Source organism: Saccoglossus kowalevskii, chromosome 17 (assembly GCF_978046115.1).
Source record: "Saccoglossus kowalevskii chromosome 17, keSacKowa6.1, whole genome shotgun sequence".
NCBI lineage: Eukaryota > Metazoa > Hemichordata > Enteropneusta > Harrimaniidae > Saccoglossus > Saccoglossus kowalevskii.
Window position 1 is genome coordinate 1,253,868 of NC_140657.1, and position 15,544 is coordinate 1,269,411.

At 35.0% G+C, this 15,544-nt stretch overlaps 1 protein-coding gene across 1 annotated transcript; it reads left to right on the forward strand.

Moving 5' to 3' along the window:
* The first annotated feature begins 2,182 nt into the window (after positions 1 to 2,182).
* Positions 2,183 to 14,097, forward strand: LOC100374996 (cholesterol 7-desaturase nvd-like). Its single transcript, XM_078013157.2, has 7 exons — positions 2,183 to 2,701; positions 10,277 to 10,465; positions 11,136 to 11,314; positions 11,990 to 12,084; positions 12,346 to 12,496; positions 13,585 to 13,758; positions 13,892 to 14,097. Exons 1-7 carry the CDS (start codon positions 2,272 to 2,274, stop codon positions 14,051 to 14,053), a joined length of 1,380 nt encoding a protein of 459 aa, XP_077869283.2. The 5' UTR covers positions 2,183 to 2,271; the 3' UTR covers positions 14,054 to 14,097.
* The last annotated feature ends 1,447 nt before the right edge of the window (positions 14,098 to 15,544 follow it).

Here is a 15,544-nt window from a genome sequence, read left to right on the forward strand (position 1 = left end):
CCATCAAATGTTACCGATGACTTTTTTGGGGGGACAGTGATTCATTGACTAACATTGCGGCCCGATGTATATTGTGCGGTCTCGAAAGCCTGGGAGATGTCGGTAAAATCATGATATAATCTACTTGCTATTGTGTTAATTGACGTGGCTTCACCAACGAAACAAATCAAGAAAAGCGTGTCGTGGTTTTTCCCCAAGCTCTTGAGTTTTACTACACTCAAAGAATTTAGAGTAAACATAGTCGAAAATTATCGATCCAGTGAATGAATATTGTAAATAGACAACACACAACGGCGTGTGTCTCTGTAGCGATATTTAAGTCACTATTTCTCAATGAAACATACTCTTTGTCTGTTTTGAGGAGATGCGTGAAGATATTACGAGGTTATTACGAGGATACCTCAAAGTATGCACGAAGACAGTATAGCGGGAGCCTGAGTATCGACCGACGCGCAGTGGAGGTCTATGCGACAGCGTACTGTATGAATGATTACTTTGAGGTATCCTCATAATAACATTATTATTATACATCTTTTCCTTCCAAGGATACATCATGGAAATGCCGAAATCCTAAAAGTTTACAACAGAATCAGCGAACTTCCTTGCGTGGAGTCTGGTCAAATCCTGGTGGCAGACATGTTACACGCGCGTAATCATTCCATATTTGGAATTCGCATTTCTTAATATGGTAGAATAAAAATACCCCGTAAATTACGGCACGCTGTAACTTATGGCGTTACGATGACAGATGTATATTAATATACAGTAGTACATACATTGCATTTGTTGTAATGACTGATATTCCTATGAGTACTAGTGATACACAAATGAAACATTTTCATATTCAAAAATGTATTGAACTAACATGTCTCAACATATTTGCATTAAGAGTGCAATAGATTTACTATTTAAGGTTAGTCAAGTGAATTGCAAATTTTCATTACATCATTCAAGTGGTTCCTAAAAGTGCATTTGATTCTACCCTGCATTATAGCGTTAAATTCAAATTTTCGGTATACCCGAGTCCAACTCAAAAAAATCACCACGTTCGTGAACGGAATATCGCATTATTAGGTTTGGATTTTATTTTAAGTTCATTTTCTCTATAATAACAAAAATACTTAATTCACATCGTACCATTTCCTTGAATTAAAACTCAGACTAGTAATATGTATTACTAGTCTGAGATTAAAATAACGTATTTCAGACCGATCTTCGATATTTACTTATATACATGTTTCATTTCACCTCAGACTTCTAGATTAGTGTGAAATTTCATTTCAGAATGACACGATTCACAAACCGATACTTTTTTTCTACGATACATTTATATTCCTGCAAATCGCATGCAAGTATAGTTTACATAGATGTACGATTCAGTTAAAATTTATTTTCAAATTAAACTCCTGTGCCTATTCTATCGTTTGTATACTGAATTCCTAATTCGCACACGGCTTTGTGGCATACCTTGACAAGAGTTACGAGTTTAGCATAACTTTGTCTATCTGTGTAGATGTTTATATAGTTTTCTCGCAAAATCACACCAAATCTGAAACATTGACACTATAATTGTGTTGAACTCACATTTGGCGGATTTCCACGGGAACTTGATATACGGGTCACATGATTTGAATATGGACGAGGCCATTAAAAAAAAGTCCCATTATATTGAGCGCACATTTGTCCTACTTTGTATTTTCTTTCTCAACATGTCATATATTCTTGTCATTGTTAAATTATCGTTTCTACAGCAACCACCCCTCGTAAAAATGGTTGTGGCCAGCGGCGACAACTTGTTAAGGTTGCTGGTGACATAAACTCTTACGGCAACTTTGCAATGTTCCAAGAGAAAGCGGTTTTCATGATTAGTTTATTCTGGCGTCCGTTGTAACGAGTTGCTCAACTGTCATGTGTTTACGCGCCCAGTTTATCTCATAGTTTGGTGTCCGGGAAAAAAATGGGCGCGTAACTATTTGTCGTGTTTACTTCCTTGTGTTTTAGTTTACATGGATAGCACACCTGGCGAACTTTAGACTTTTTTACGTGATTCTCGACATGCCCATGGTGATGACGATAATGTATTTATCTCTGACCGTCGTTTAGCCGTACTATCTCCAGCCGCCTCCAGTGCCTATATTTGCCGTGTTGAAACACGTGATATGAAGAGATATCGTCACTTCACTTACTGCCTGACGTCTGTTGTGTTAACAGAGTAAACGATTAGAGCGGTGTTTTGTTTCACATTCATCAGGTTCAACGGATTGCTTCATCATGCCTTCTGCCTGGTCCGTGTTCATGTCTTCAGGGATCGTGGTGTTACTAGCAGCGACAGCATCACATTCAGACAACTGGAGTTTGTATTTGCATGGCAGTAAACTGTTCGAAGCGGCCAGTTTCTTGACCACCATGGGTTTACAACTTTTATCAACGCGATCGCCAATCGAACTCATCCTCTGGCCTTTACTTTTATATATCACATTTAAAATGTATAAACTTTTTTTCACTCCTTTATTTTGGATCCGAAATATGGAGGACTTGGGATATGTCGTAGAACCAGGAAGAAACAAACGAGATGTTGCTAACGAGGTTCGCAAACGACGCGCCCGGGGTGACCTACCTCCCGTCTATCCCAATGGATGGTTTCGCGTGCTCGAATCGTGGCAATTGAAAATAGGAGAAAAGAAAGACCTTACTATTATGGGTGAGTATGACTTATTTTACGGTCTATAATAGGTAATATATAGAGGATGACAGGCTATAACAATGTTATTCAAAGTCCACTAAGTTCATGCTATAACGCACGCACGGCACGGTGTTCACGGGCATTCGAACTATTGACATATGGACAATGTATCACATGTAATTATTTATCTGGACACTACTCATCAATTGGTGGATTCTTTTACTCAAAAAAATGTAGTTTGGAAAAATACTGTCTGAAAAATGCAAAAATGAACTTTTTTGGAACAATTTTTATTGGAATTTATTTTGATTACTAAGCATGTTCAATCTATACAATCTATACGCCATTTGAAAGTTTAGATATAAGCAAATACGTCAGTACACCAACGCCATACCAATGTTTGTCTAAGAGATGACCTGACGGCCAATTTCACAGGTCAACGAAATTTTAAGATGCCGAGTTTTACGCTTTGCAGAGTTCCCGACTCCATATTCACGCTATGTATCGCTACATCACGCTATACGCCATATTCACTTAGAGTGTTCTTCTTTGTAAGGAATCACAATCTGCGTCTTGAATGTATTTTCTAAGCTGTTTTTTCTGGTTTCTGTCGATATATTGTGAAAAACCACAGACCCTCTAAAAGAGGGTCTATGGTTATAGGTAACAAGTGACTGTGGTTAATGTGAATATTCTAATTTTACCAATATATAGACCCATTTAGACATAACATGTATTTTTATTGAATAAGATATTGTACCATCCGTGTGCCTTGATTCCACAAAAACTTAGATAGCATAGAATGTAACTCCAGAAAGGTCGTTGACCTCTTGTGGACTTTTGACGAGCCTCGATAGTGTGTTAACACTGGCAGCCGCAATATAATGAATCCCGATTAGGAATGCAGACAAATGGTGTCAGCTAGCAATATCTACAGTTTTATGTTTCTATGGAATATTTTTATGATTTTTGGTAATTATAATCCTGTATCAGGGGCAAATACAGGATTTTTTTATGGGGGGGGGGTCCAAAATTTAAAATCGCCAGACTAAGTTAATGATTTTTTTATATTATACAAAAACAAATTGAATAAATTTTTCAACGAACCGTCCAATGTTCCGGACCCCAAGAACCCCCCCCCCCTAGATTTGCCACTGTGTATTTATAAATATACACTATTTATAAATGTCTTAGATTGACCTCATTTATACTTTTTGTTATTTTTTTTTAAATAAAAATTTCGTGCCAGTTAATAGTTATGGACATTAAATGTAACAGCATGTTTTATATACAGACGGTCACACTAAATATAGCGCAATTTACCACCAAACAATATTCCATACAAGTTTGTACTGTGAAGGTAGCAGGAAATGAGTTTTTGCTCAAAAGTCCTTTTATAATTTTTCTGTACATTCTGCTGCTCTATAAATGTGGTCTCTAAACAGACACACACTTACACTCACACAGTGATTGTAAATAGATACACATATTATTCTACAAAGAACATTAAGATTATCACAGTACATGTAGTATTATTTGAGGAAAAGGAATGTTATTTTAATTTTTTTTGTTAAATTATGATTATTTTTCATGTTCATTTTTGTATTGAATTGTTCCCACCTAAATTGTAGCCAGTATTTTCTATGCAAAATGTTTAGATAAATTATTGAATTGTTTCATGACTTTTATACTCACATTCACCATACAAAGAAAAGATTGCACGTCATTAGTTTGTATTATATTGTACACAAGGTCTCTGGGTTAAAAAGCACTTCTTAACAACACCAGAGAAACGACAAACAGAAATATGCAAATCAGATAATAATTTGACAATAGAAGGCACAAGAGTGTAAACTTAATATGTTATGTATTTGATGTACAGCCACACCTTAAATGATGGCATTAGCAGCGTGATTGAACTTTACTCTGGATGAGTCAGTAGAAGTATATGTTAATGAATACATCGTTAAAATTAGACAAAATGCCGAGTTTACGAAAAAGTTACTTGAGATCTTATGTAATATATATATATATATTATCATTTCATCCCCATTTTATTGTAATTTAACTCAAGGTCCTATATAATATATGATATTAATAATTTATTATTATTAAAACTAAAAAAGGCATAACAACATGAACAATGTTCCATGGTGATTTAATCTGTTAATTGTGCAACTCCTAGAATTGACAACTTCCCCTTTATTACGCAAAGCTTTAAGCTGAGGTGCACCTCCACTCAAGCTTGTTATATGTCACAGCAAATTCATTTACTGATTTAAAAATACAATGGAAAACAAAAGACAGATTAACAGAGTAACAACTAATCAATAAATAGTGTTCCATGATTCCCTTGTGCAGTCCCGGGGATTGACTTTTTCTTTTGAATTTTTATTAATGTAAATTGATTAATTAAATCAAATAATTAAACCTTTATTATTTCACTAATTTTAAAATGTCAAAAACACTGAAATTATTAACACTGATAATTATCAATGATTTGTAATAAATAAAAAAAATCGCATTTTTTTATATCTTTTTTTTATGCACAGCTATTAAAAAATAACATTTGTGTCTGAAATAAAAAAACAAAATAGGCTGTGATGCTCATATGAATGTTTGTCATTGGACACGTACACAATATGCATATTTGCTTAGTGTTATAATCTTATCACATACCCATAAAGAAAACAATTATTAACTGTGTTTCATGTCTGTTTTTTGTGACCCATTACGCAGATGTAAAAGGGTTTTAAAATGATTGAGTTTACCCCCCCCCCCCCATGAGTGGGTTATTAGCACTTGTGTATTAAACTGTGATGTAATTGTTATGTTTGCATTGGAACAGTTGAGAACTTGCTACACTGGGGTAGAGAGGCTTAAATATGGCGGAGACAGCACCAACCACCATCCACAAAGATGTTGTAAGCGTATTGGCATTCTAAATTGTATTTAAGTTTATCTTATTTCAAAGTAGGTAGGCTCGCAATGTGTGTCAAATTTTAAGTCAGTTTAGGTTCTTATGTTGACTTGTAAACATTTTTAAACTCAATTATATGCCATCTGGTTCCAACATAAAGCTAAAAGCAGATTAGCTGTAGATATATGTATGTATATGTCATATGGGTATGGCACCTTACAGATCAAGAAATTAACTATTACTGCTTGAATGAAGAAGTAAATATATGCATTATCTTTGAGTTAGTGCCATTGTGTGCCATATTTATGTCTCCTGTCATTATTGCTGGAGTCAAGATTGAGTTCTTCATGTTTTTTCTTTATTGGGCCCAACTTACATTAACAAAACTTTTTTTAGTGAGAACACGGTTGAATATTGCAGCAATATTGACCCCTGACCTACATACATTGGGTGTTAGTCTGTACATGCATAAAGGGTTTTCTGAAAATGTGCACAAGTGTGCATTTCTCAAAATTGCATACCAGACACAAGTCAGGTAACTATAAAAAAGCAATGTTTCACTTTGTTTCTGTTAGGTCATACACATTTTCTTCTAGTGCGTTTCTGTGACAGGGTTCTACCAATTTGTGCAGGTCCATGATAATCACAGCTTTGCCTTGACCTTTGTTGACCCAACTTGTCAAGTTCATAAACACACAATAATATTTGAAAACTCATGACATATAAATAATTAATATATGACATTTAACGTTAGATAAATATGTGTACTCAGCTTATTGATATAAGGTCAAGGTAGTGAGTACATCGTTTTTTATGGATGAATATTACATGATTCACACGTACTCAGTCAACGACTTTTAAGATATGTGGATTGCACATGTATATTAAAGGGGCAAATAACACCGAATAAACGGCAAGGTAAAGACTATGTCTAATTATAGTAAATACGTACTGCGTGCGTGACTCGAACCGGCGCTCGCGTTCGGCACCAAATCGCCTAGCTTCACGCCACTACACGTCTTCCCCTCGGCCACCGGGCACCCCCAAAAAAGGATGCTTAATAACCGAGCTTATTACGTGCAGAGAACATGAAACCCGTCCACGCGATACGCGCCACACAGCATGGCCAGAATGCGGCAAAGGCCTTCAGATCTGGCTGTAGTAGGATGGTGAAAGTAATGGTACAGCATTGTAACAGTGAATAAGTACTGAGAAATAATTTTAAACTCATAGTTGCTGTCGACGTAGGAAGTAAAGTAAGCAAATAACACCGAATAAACGGCAAGGTAAAGACTATGTCTAATTATAGTAAATACGTACTGCGTGCGTGACTCGAACCGGCGCTCGCGTACGGCACCAAATCGCCTAGGTTATTAAGCATCCTTTTTGGGGGATGCCCGGTGGCCGAGGGGAATACGTGTAGTGGCGTGAGGCTTGAAAAGTTTAGAATGTATTCATGTTATTATGCCAGAGTCAACAACAACGTGGAACAACAACAACAAAACACAAAATGGCGATTGGAAAATGTAAGCACTGGACGCATTCACCGTTCACGTACTTTGTGTCTTTACATGATTTCTTCAGAAGATCAAGAAACTGAAAATTGCACACTGATATGTGTTTAGAATTTGGATGAACAAAAGACAGAAACTGGAAACCAAGCCGGTCACGATGTTCAAACTCTGTGTCACGGTCATTTTGGGAAGGTACACGATCACCAACATCGCGTACTTTTCTTGCAGGTTCAAACCTGTATGGGCCAATTTGTCCCTGGCACTCTAAAACAAAATCGTGACATCTCTCATTGTCATCATACTCTTCGATTTCATAACTCTCGTCAGACGATAACATAGATTCCGTGTCGCTTTCCGAGCACTGCATACGTATAGCGGCCATTGTGAGACGATGACAAGTTCCCCCGTGACGTCACAAAGTACCCTTGTATGCTAATTAGGTACTCTAGTTGGAGCCTCGCTCTGAGTCGACCAAGAAACTGAACGTGGGCGTGTCCTTATCCAGAACATTATTATTGATCGTTTACTTAATTTATGTACATTTTTCACTTGATTTTTTTTCATAATGTTTTTATAAATAAATTTTGCACACAAAAAAAGTCAATTGTCCCAATTCAGTTACACTTTAAAGGGGAACCGCTCAATCCCTTGGATTGCACCAAGTGCTCATGGGTAATTAACTCCGCCTCTGTCTACTGAGTAGATGAATGCTTATCTTTCCCCCTGTACTGCTAATCCCACAAAACAACAACTGATATAAACATCCTAAGAACGGATTACAATTTGCTTGTTTAAATATAACCACAGTCCCTCTATAGGGATAGATAGAGGGACCGACTGTGATATAACATAGCAATTGAATTTCAAACAAATACAGAGCAGTCTTTATGTGCCATGATTTGAAACATCGCGCGCTCGGTAATTTACACATCGTCGGAAAAATATGACGCGGAACTAATTCAAGTTGATGATGGTCAACAAGAAAAAGCAGCAGTCCACCGACTGGATACACACGACCAGATTGTTGCTAAAGTTTATTTGTCTGTTTTCGTTGCATCGGTCTATGGACGGTAGTGATCTCGTATACAGTAAACCTAAGAACGAAACTTCCTATGCACATTCTGTATACATACTACTCCTCCAGACTGCTAATATAACAAGCGTAAAAACACGAAGTCAAGGACTTCGGTTTTCATATTTCCGCCATAAATCGGTAAACAGAACGTGTATTTCAAGTTTCATATAATATTGACTAATTGGTAGAGACAACAATGAAAAAGTTTACTGTATATTATAAGTACAGGTTACTATACGGAAATTCCCGTGATAAAATATCAAAATCATTAGTAAAGAAAAGTCGCCGCGACATCACGGGTTTATCTTGTAACCTGTTTACGACACTCGTGTGGAAAATCAAAATGTACACGGGTGGTACCGGCTTGTATCTCGTGTGAGATTTGAGTTCTTGTGATCTGGTGGGTGAAAGTCGGGTTGACTTTACAGTCAAAATCAAATGAGCGGTGAGGGGGAGAAGAGCGTTCTGTCAAAACAATTTTACCGCAGACTCAATTTCAACGACCAATCTGCAGCGTTGTATTTATTATAAATAAGAATCCAAAAATAAAATATAAATACACACATACACTCGGTTAAATTTTCTGGACATATATGCGACCATGGAGGTAGAAAAAAGACTACCTCCATGATGCGACGCATGAACGAAAACGATCTATTGTAAAAGATATGAATTGGAACTGCCTGTGACGTGTTGTCTGGGTGCCGTTTCGTCCAACAGTCAAATACAGAAACAAAACTGATTTATTTTCCTATGCCAAGACCTGGATGTTCATCAAGCATTGCGTATTTACTTCTTGTACTCTGTGGTGTGTGCTGTGGAAACATCTTATTTCGCGGTTTTGAGCTGTCGAAGTATTTCGCGAAAAATAAAACAAAGGGTAACACCATACGAAGCAGTCAGGCCAATGTCTTGTTGATATCCGAAACTTGGAACCTCTAACAGAACGGTTATTTCCTGCATGCCTACCAGTATTACATAACTATTATTTGCAGCTCAATGCAGTCTGACACTTACTAGTATTCACTGTACCCCTTCCCTTTTCCAGACTGTCTAGAAAACACAAGTCTTTGCCGTACGATCGAAAGAAAAATGTCCACATAGTAGTAACCAACATCGTTCTGGCGTTCCTAAAAAAAAAGTTTTTAAAAAACGAACACTGCATTGTTTAGTAGCAAATAATCACGGTAGCGCAATCCGACCATGCTACGTTTCACAATTATTATTATTACTTGGTAGTGATTATTAATAAGGTACAAAAAGGAAACTCGTTGAATTGTTTTGAAATGCAAGTAAATTTCAATTTAGTTTCATCGTAAGCGAATGATTCCAGCCGCATGCAAATGAACGACACCTTATAGGTCAAATCGCTAATCAGCCAGTCAAAATACTCGGTGATGCCAACGTGCTCAAACTACCAAAACGGAGGAGATTTGCCGATGTTCCAGCTCGATCTTTTACCTCTGGTTTTGATGGGAAGACGGCACTTTTTTTTGAAATCAAAACATTAGTTGTTTTCGATGATAAATTGACCATTTGAAGACTAATTTAACATTTTTACGGCGATAACAGCTCTTTATTCATAAACCTTTGTTGTAATTTATCATCAAATGTGTGGACAGATGGGAAATAGTTCAGCTTGTCTGTCCTATCATGCATTCACAGAGGTTGATAGCATAATTTTTTATTTTTGAATAAAATAAAATATTAGATTCTCATCAAGCATTGAATATTGATATTAACATTATTATACAACAATGTTTGTCCTACTTATTTGTACTGCCAACATTCCATCTCCAGTTTCAAAATCTCAATCAAGCATATCAACCCTAGCTACGGTTGCAATAAAAAAAACATGTTAAAAAAACACTTAATTCAATCCCCGAAGTGAGAAAATGGTTACAAATAAAAAACACTGAATACTGAGAGAAAATCAAACAAAACCATAAATGACAAAAATCAATTAAAATAAACACATTGACAATAAAATCAACAATATATTTTGTTATATCATTCATATTGTTCAGCTAAAGTTGTGGCAATAATATATTTTATAATAATATATATATTTTATTGTTTTGTAGGTGAACATATTGCGGTATTTCGAGGCGAGAGTGGAGAAGTATTTATTGTGGATGCATACTGCCCTCATATGGGTGCCAACGTAGCTATTGGTGGACGAGTACTCGGAGATTGTATCGAATGTCCATTTCATGGATGGGTGTTTCGTGGTGAAGACGGCAAGTGTGTTGATATTCCATACACAGAAAAAGGTTAGAATTACACATTGACTGGGAATAATCTGTTGCAGTTGAATATTCTATATTCTATTTATTTAAAGTAATTGGAGAGTTGTTAATTAAACTTCAGTTTGGGTGTTTACACATAGTAAGTATAGCTGTGGTAAATATCATGAGACTGTGTGTGGAGAAAACCAAACCTTGTGATGGTACTATTTTTATCACTGCAAGAAATTCAGGCTGGACAATTGTTCACATTAATGATGACTGAAAGTTTATTTTGAAAAAATATTGATAAGAATCATATTTCTGTTGGTTTTGAAAACTGTCAGCAGTCATAACTGGAAATGCATGTTCATGATGCCACGGTTACTTTTTTAGTAACCGTGATGATGCCCTTAAGATTTTGTGTATAATTAGCATAAATTAGCATAGCATTTGTAAATGTTATTTGGAAATCACAATTTCTCACTTTTGACACTTGATGTTGGTTATGCCATAACAAATTATCATTGGTTGCTAAGTTACCTTTAGTTCATGAATAATATTAGCCTATGACATCACTTGTATCAGCTTTATGAGCATGTGATATCAGGTCATCAAAATATATAAATGGAATATTTCTGATTATTTTGGCAAATTGTCCTTTTAACTTAGTAGATTTAAATTAGTAAATATATGTCCTTTATTTCCTGCAACACAGTACCAGATTTTGCTAAAATAAGATCATGGTCAAGTTTAGAAAGAAATGGTATGATACTGATGTGGTACGATGCAGAGGGACGACAACCACATTGGACTCCACCAATTGTGGATGAAGTAGAAGACGGGAGTTGGACATTCCGTGGGTTCGCACAACATCATATCAATGCGCATATTGAGGCAAGTATATAGAACAGAACTGAATAGAATAGAACTGAATAGAATAGAATAGAATAGAATAGAATAGAATATTGATTACAAAAGAATATAATAGTGAAAACAACAGAATAGAATAAATATAGAATAAGAAAAATATTTTTTTTTTATTTTCAATACAATAAACTGTTGCTTATTTCAAACAATAGGTACATTCTTATATTATCTCTTCTTTATTTTGAAAAAAAATATAAACTAATGGAAAATTGTTTATAAGGAGGAAATAAAATTATTACTATTATAATTATGACTAGCATTTGCCAACTCAATGTTGGGATGTTTTATTTGGTGAGTTCATTCAAAATAAAAACTGTTTTGACTACCATGTACTTGTGATGAAAACAATTACCGATATGTACAACCATGTACTGTGGTAGAGGGCGCTATTTGACATTGAATGATTACACTATTGAAAACATGGTGAAGCAAGAGTGAGACACATTCTCACAAATTGTTAGACTACACTTTCACCAGTAATTACAATTTAACTATATTCTATTAATTTATTAGAACAATGGTCAGTAATCTCATTTATACAATTCTCACTGTGAGAAAATTAGAATGAGGTCAATTAAAATCAAGATGCGTGTTAAAATCTAGACTCACAATTATACATTTTTTGTTTGTACAAATGTATAGGAAATTCCTGAGAATGGTGGTGATGTGTCACATTTACATTATTTACATGGTCCGTTTATGGCAAGTGGAATTGATCTCAGATATACACATTCAAGGTGGGACCCATAAATTGTTTTCAAATAGTCACCAAGAGTGAGAGTGTCACAATTAATACTTTTTTTTGAATTGTCCTCCTGACCTATGTAACCATGGCAATTAGGCATGATGATGGGAAAGAATATAATATTTTAGGGAACAAACATTTGTCTTATATGTGTATGGTTTTGTTCTCACTGAAATCTCAATGGTATAATGAAAGAGGATTGTATTGTAGGAAATGTATATTGACCGATATTTTTATTACAACTCTTTTTAAGATTCTGGGAGTTCATTGGTCAACACATTTGGGATGCGTCATGGCATCAGGATAAAGATAACGCACATATTGGAGTGTTAAATCTAACACATAGAATGACCTTATTAGGGATTCCTATTACACCAGTGGAGGTGTCAGTACAAGCAAGACAGGTAAGATACAGTAGAGAGTAGAGAGGACAAAGGGTATGTAATAATTTGTATACCAACCAATAATCTGAAGAAAATGGTCTTATTTGGGTGGATTTCTTTAATGTTTGTTTAAAGTCAAAGATTTTGATGCAATTTAGATAATTTTGTTTGCTTCCTCAAATTTTATTTGCTGAATACAAAGATATATAAGGTCATTCACAATTGCTGCACTAATTGACTCCTGTATGTAAAGCACACAGTGAGAGCCTTTTTAGGTCCCTGTCAGTGTGTGTGTGTGTCTGCTCAAATTAGGTAATTTTCTGATATCTTCTTACCCACTATTTCAATTTGAATGAAACCTGGTACATATGTATTTTAGTTTAGTGTTGAATTTTGTGCATACTAATTAACAAATTTTCACTTATACCTCTTGTATTTTCCATCAAATTGAAATAAATTACAGTACATTATATATGTAATATCTAGAATTAAAACCATACATATTAACTACATAATTAGCTACATAATTACATAAATTTTCTGATATCTCAATAACCCGTTATAGGATTTCAATGAAACTTCAATGAAAAAAAAAACACATCTTTGTACAATCAAATTATTTCTTTTGTTAGTTCCCATATGCTGGATTCATTTTGGTTTAGTGAATGCATTTTTAAAGTCATATTTCTGACAATGTCAGACTTTCCATGTCCAGACTTTATATGTAATGCATTAATTTCTTTTTATTTGTTTTATGAACTTAAATACTATCAGTAATTGTTTTGACATTGTTATATTATTATACTGAGTAGTTATATTAGCTGACAGGCATCTTGTTTGGAAAACTAATTAAATTTGTAATTCAAATAGTGTATTTGCTCTATTAGAAGTTTATAGACTGATATGTAAGTGATCAAGAGGCAACATATTTCAATGGTTTTGTATACAATTTTTTACAATACGATTGTTTACAATCATGGCAATTTTTGCTTCTATTATAATAATAAATATGGTACATATACATGTAAACTTAATGCAATCAATAACCTCAGCACACAGGAATTCTTTCTAAGGTTTCTTTGAATGTTTACATCTTTTTACTTGTGTAGGTGGGACCTGGACTTGTTTTCTTACATTTCAAGAGTTGGATTGGAGATTGTATGCTTACTCAGCACGTTACCCCAGTTGAACCATTGCTACTTAAAGTCACTCATACTATCTATGGTAGCTGGACTGTTCCCACATTTATCGCTAAATTCTTTCTTTTTGGAGAACTAGTACAGGTTGGTAATTGATACAAGTGCTGTGGATTTTTTGTACATGAAACGGGAGGGTGGGGTGATACACGCATCTGATTGGATTTCTTTGCAACTAATGTGGAACTATCCAACACTTATTTATTTGTTTGTTTCTTAGTTTGAGCGTGATGTTATGGTATGGAACAATAAACGCTGGTTAAGCAAACCTTTACTTGTGAAAGAAGACCAATTGGTAGCCAAGCATAGAAGATGGTATTCTCAGTTTTACTCTGAGAACTCACCACGATTCACTTTTAATAGAACCAGTTTAGACTGGTAAAAAATAATTAATGATGGTCAAAATACAAATATTTTCGCAAAGAACACGTTTATTTGAAGATTACATTAATGAAAAAAATCAATGAGACCCTGAATATGACATGTGACAATCCACATATAATATTTAATATTTTTTATTTATTTACCCAATAATGAAACACTGAAAAAACAAACAAAAAACAAAAGTAAGCTATACAGAAAAACAAATGGTAAGAAAAATACATATATATATTGGGTAAAAAGGAAATCAGAAAATAGCTTACTGCTAGTCTAGTCTGATTTCCTATATACATTGGAAGTAAATTATAATGTACATAGTAGAGGGCCAAAAATAAGTATATTAATATGAAGATTAACTAACCAAATTAATAAATAACTAAATAAATGAATATGAAAGTTAATACAAATACTGTAGGTGATGAATAAACATATAGCTTATTAATCAATAAGTGAACAAATATGTCTGTATGGCATCACGCTTTGCAGACACCACCACCGGCACCAAACACCGCAGGGCATTTGCGAAAGCGGTACCGCCAAAACTAACATGATGCCATACAGAACTTCTAAGTCTAAGAAAATAAGTTTTGGTAAAATCAATCAGGTTAAAAAAATGAATAAATAAACAACTTGGCAAACAAAATCATATGTATCTAGTTTTCTGCCAATAATAATTGTTTAATCATTTTTTTTGAATGAGCTGCGTGAGATTTTTTGGGTCATATACTAACATATTGACTCAATGAGACACTGACATGTGACAATCCACATACTGACTCAATGAGCACTGTCATGTGACAATCCACATATTGACTCAATGAGACACTGACATGTGGCAATCCACATATTGACTCAATGAGACACTGACATGTGGCAATCCACATACTGACTCAATGAGACACTGACATGTGACAATACACATGCTGACTCAATGAGACACTGACATGTTACAATCCACATGCTGACTCAGTGAGACACTGACATGTAACAATCCACATGCTGACTCAATGAGACACTAACATGTGGCAATCCACATATTGACTCAATGAGACACTGGCATGTGGCAATCCACATATTGACTCAATGAGACACTGACACGTGGCAATCCACATGCTGATTCAGTGAGACACTGACATGTAACAATCCACATGCTGACTCAATGAGACATTGACATGTGGCAATCCACATGCTGACTCAATGAGACACTGACATGTAACAATCCACATACTGACTCAATGAGACACTGACTTGTGATGATTACTCTACATGAAAGTTCACATGTCGGAGATTGCATATTTTCTCATGGAATAATCATTTTTAATAAGTGTCAGTTTGTTCTCACTTGAAGAAGAATATAGGATGATAATAATGATGGTGTATGTACAGTGTACATATTAAGTACTGTAATTGTCTTCATTTCTGTCCACTGTTATGCAATGCCAAACAATGCACCTAAGGTAGTCCAGGTTACCATTAAACCCTCAGACAGCTA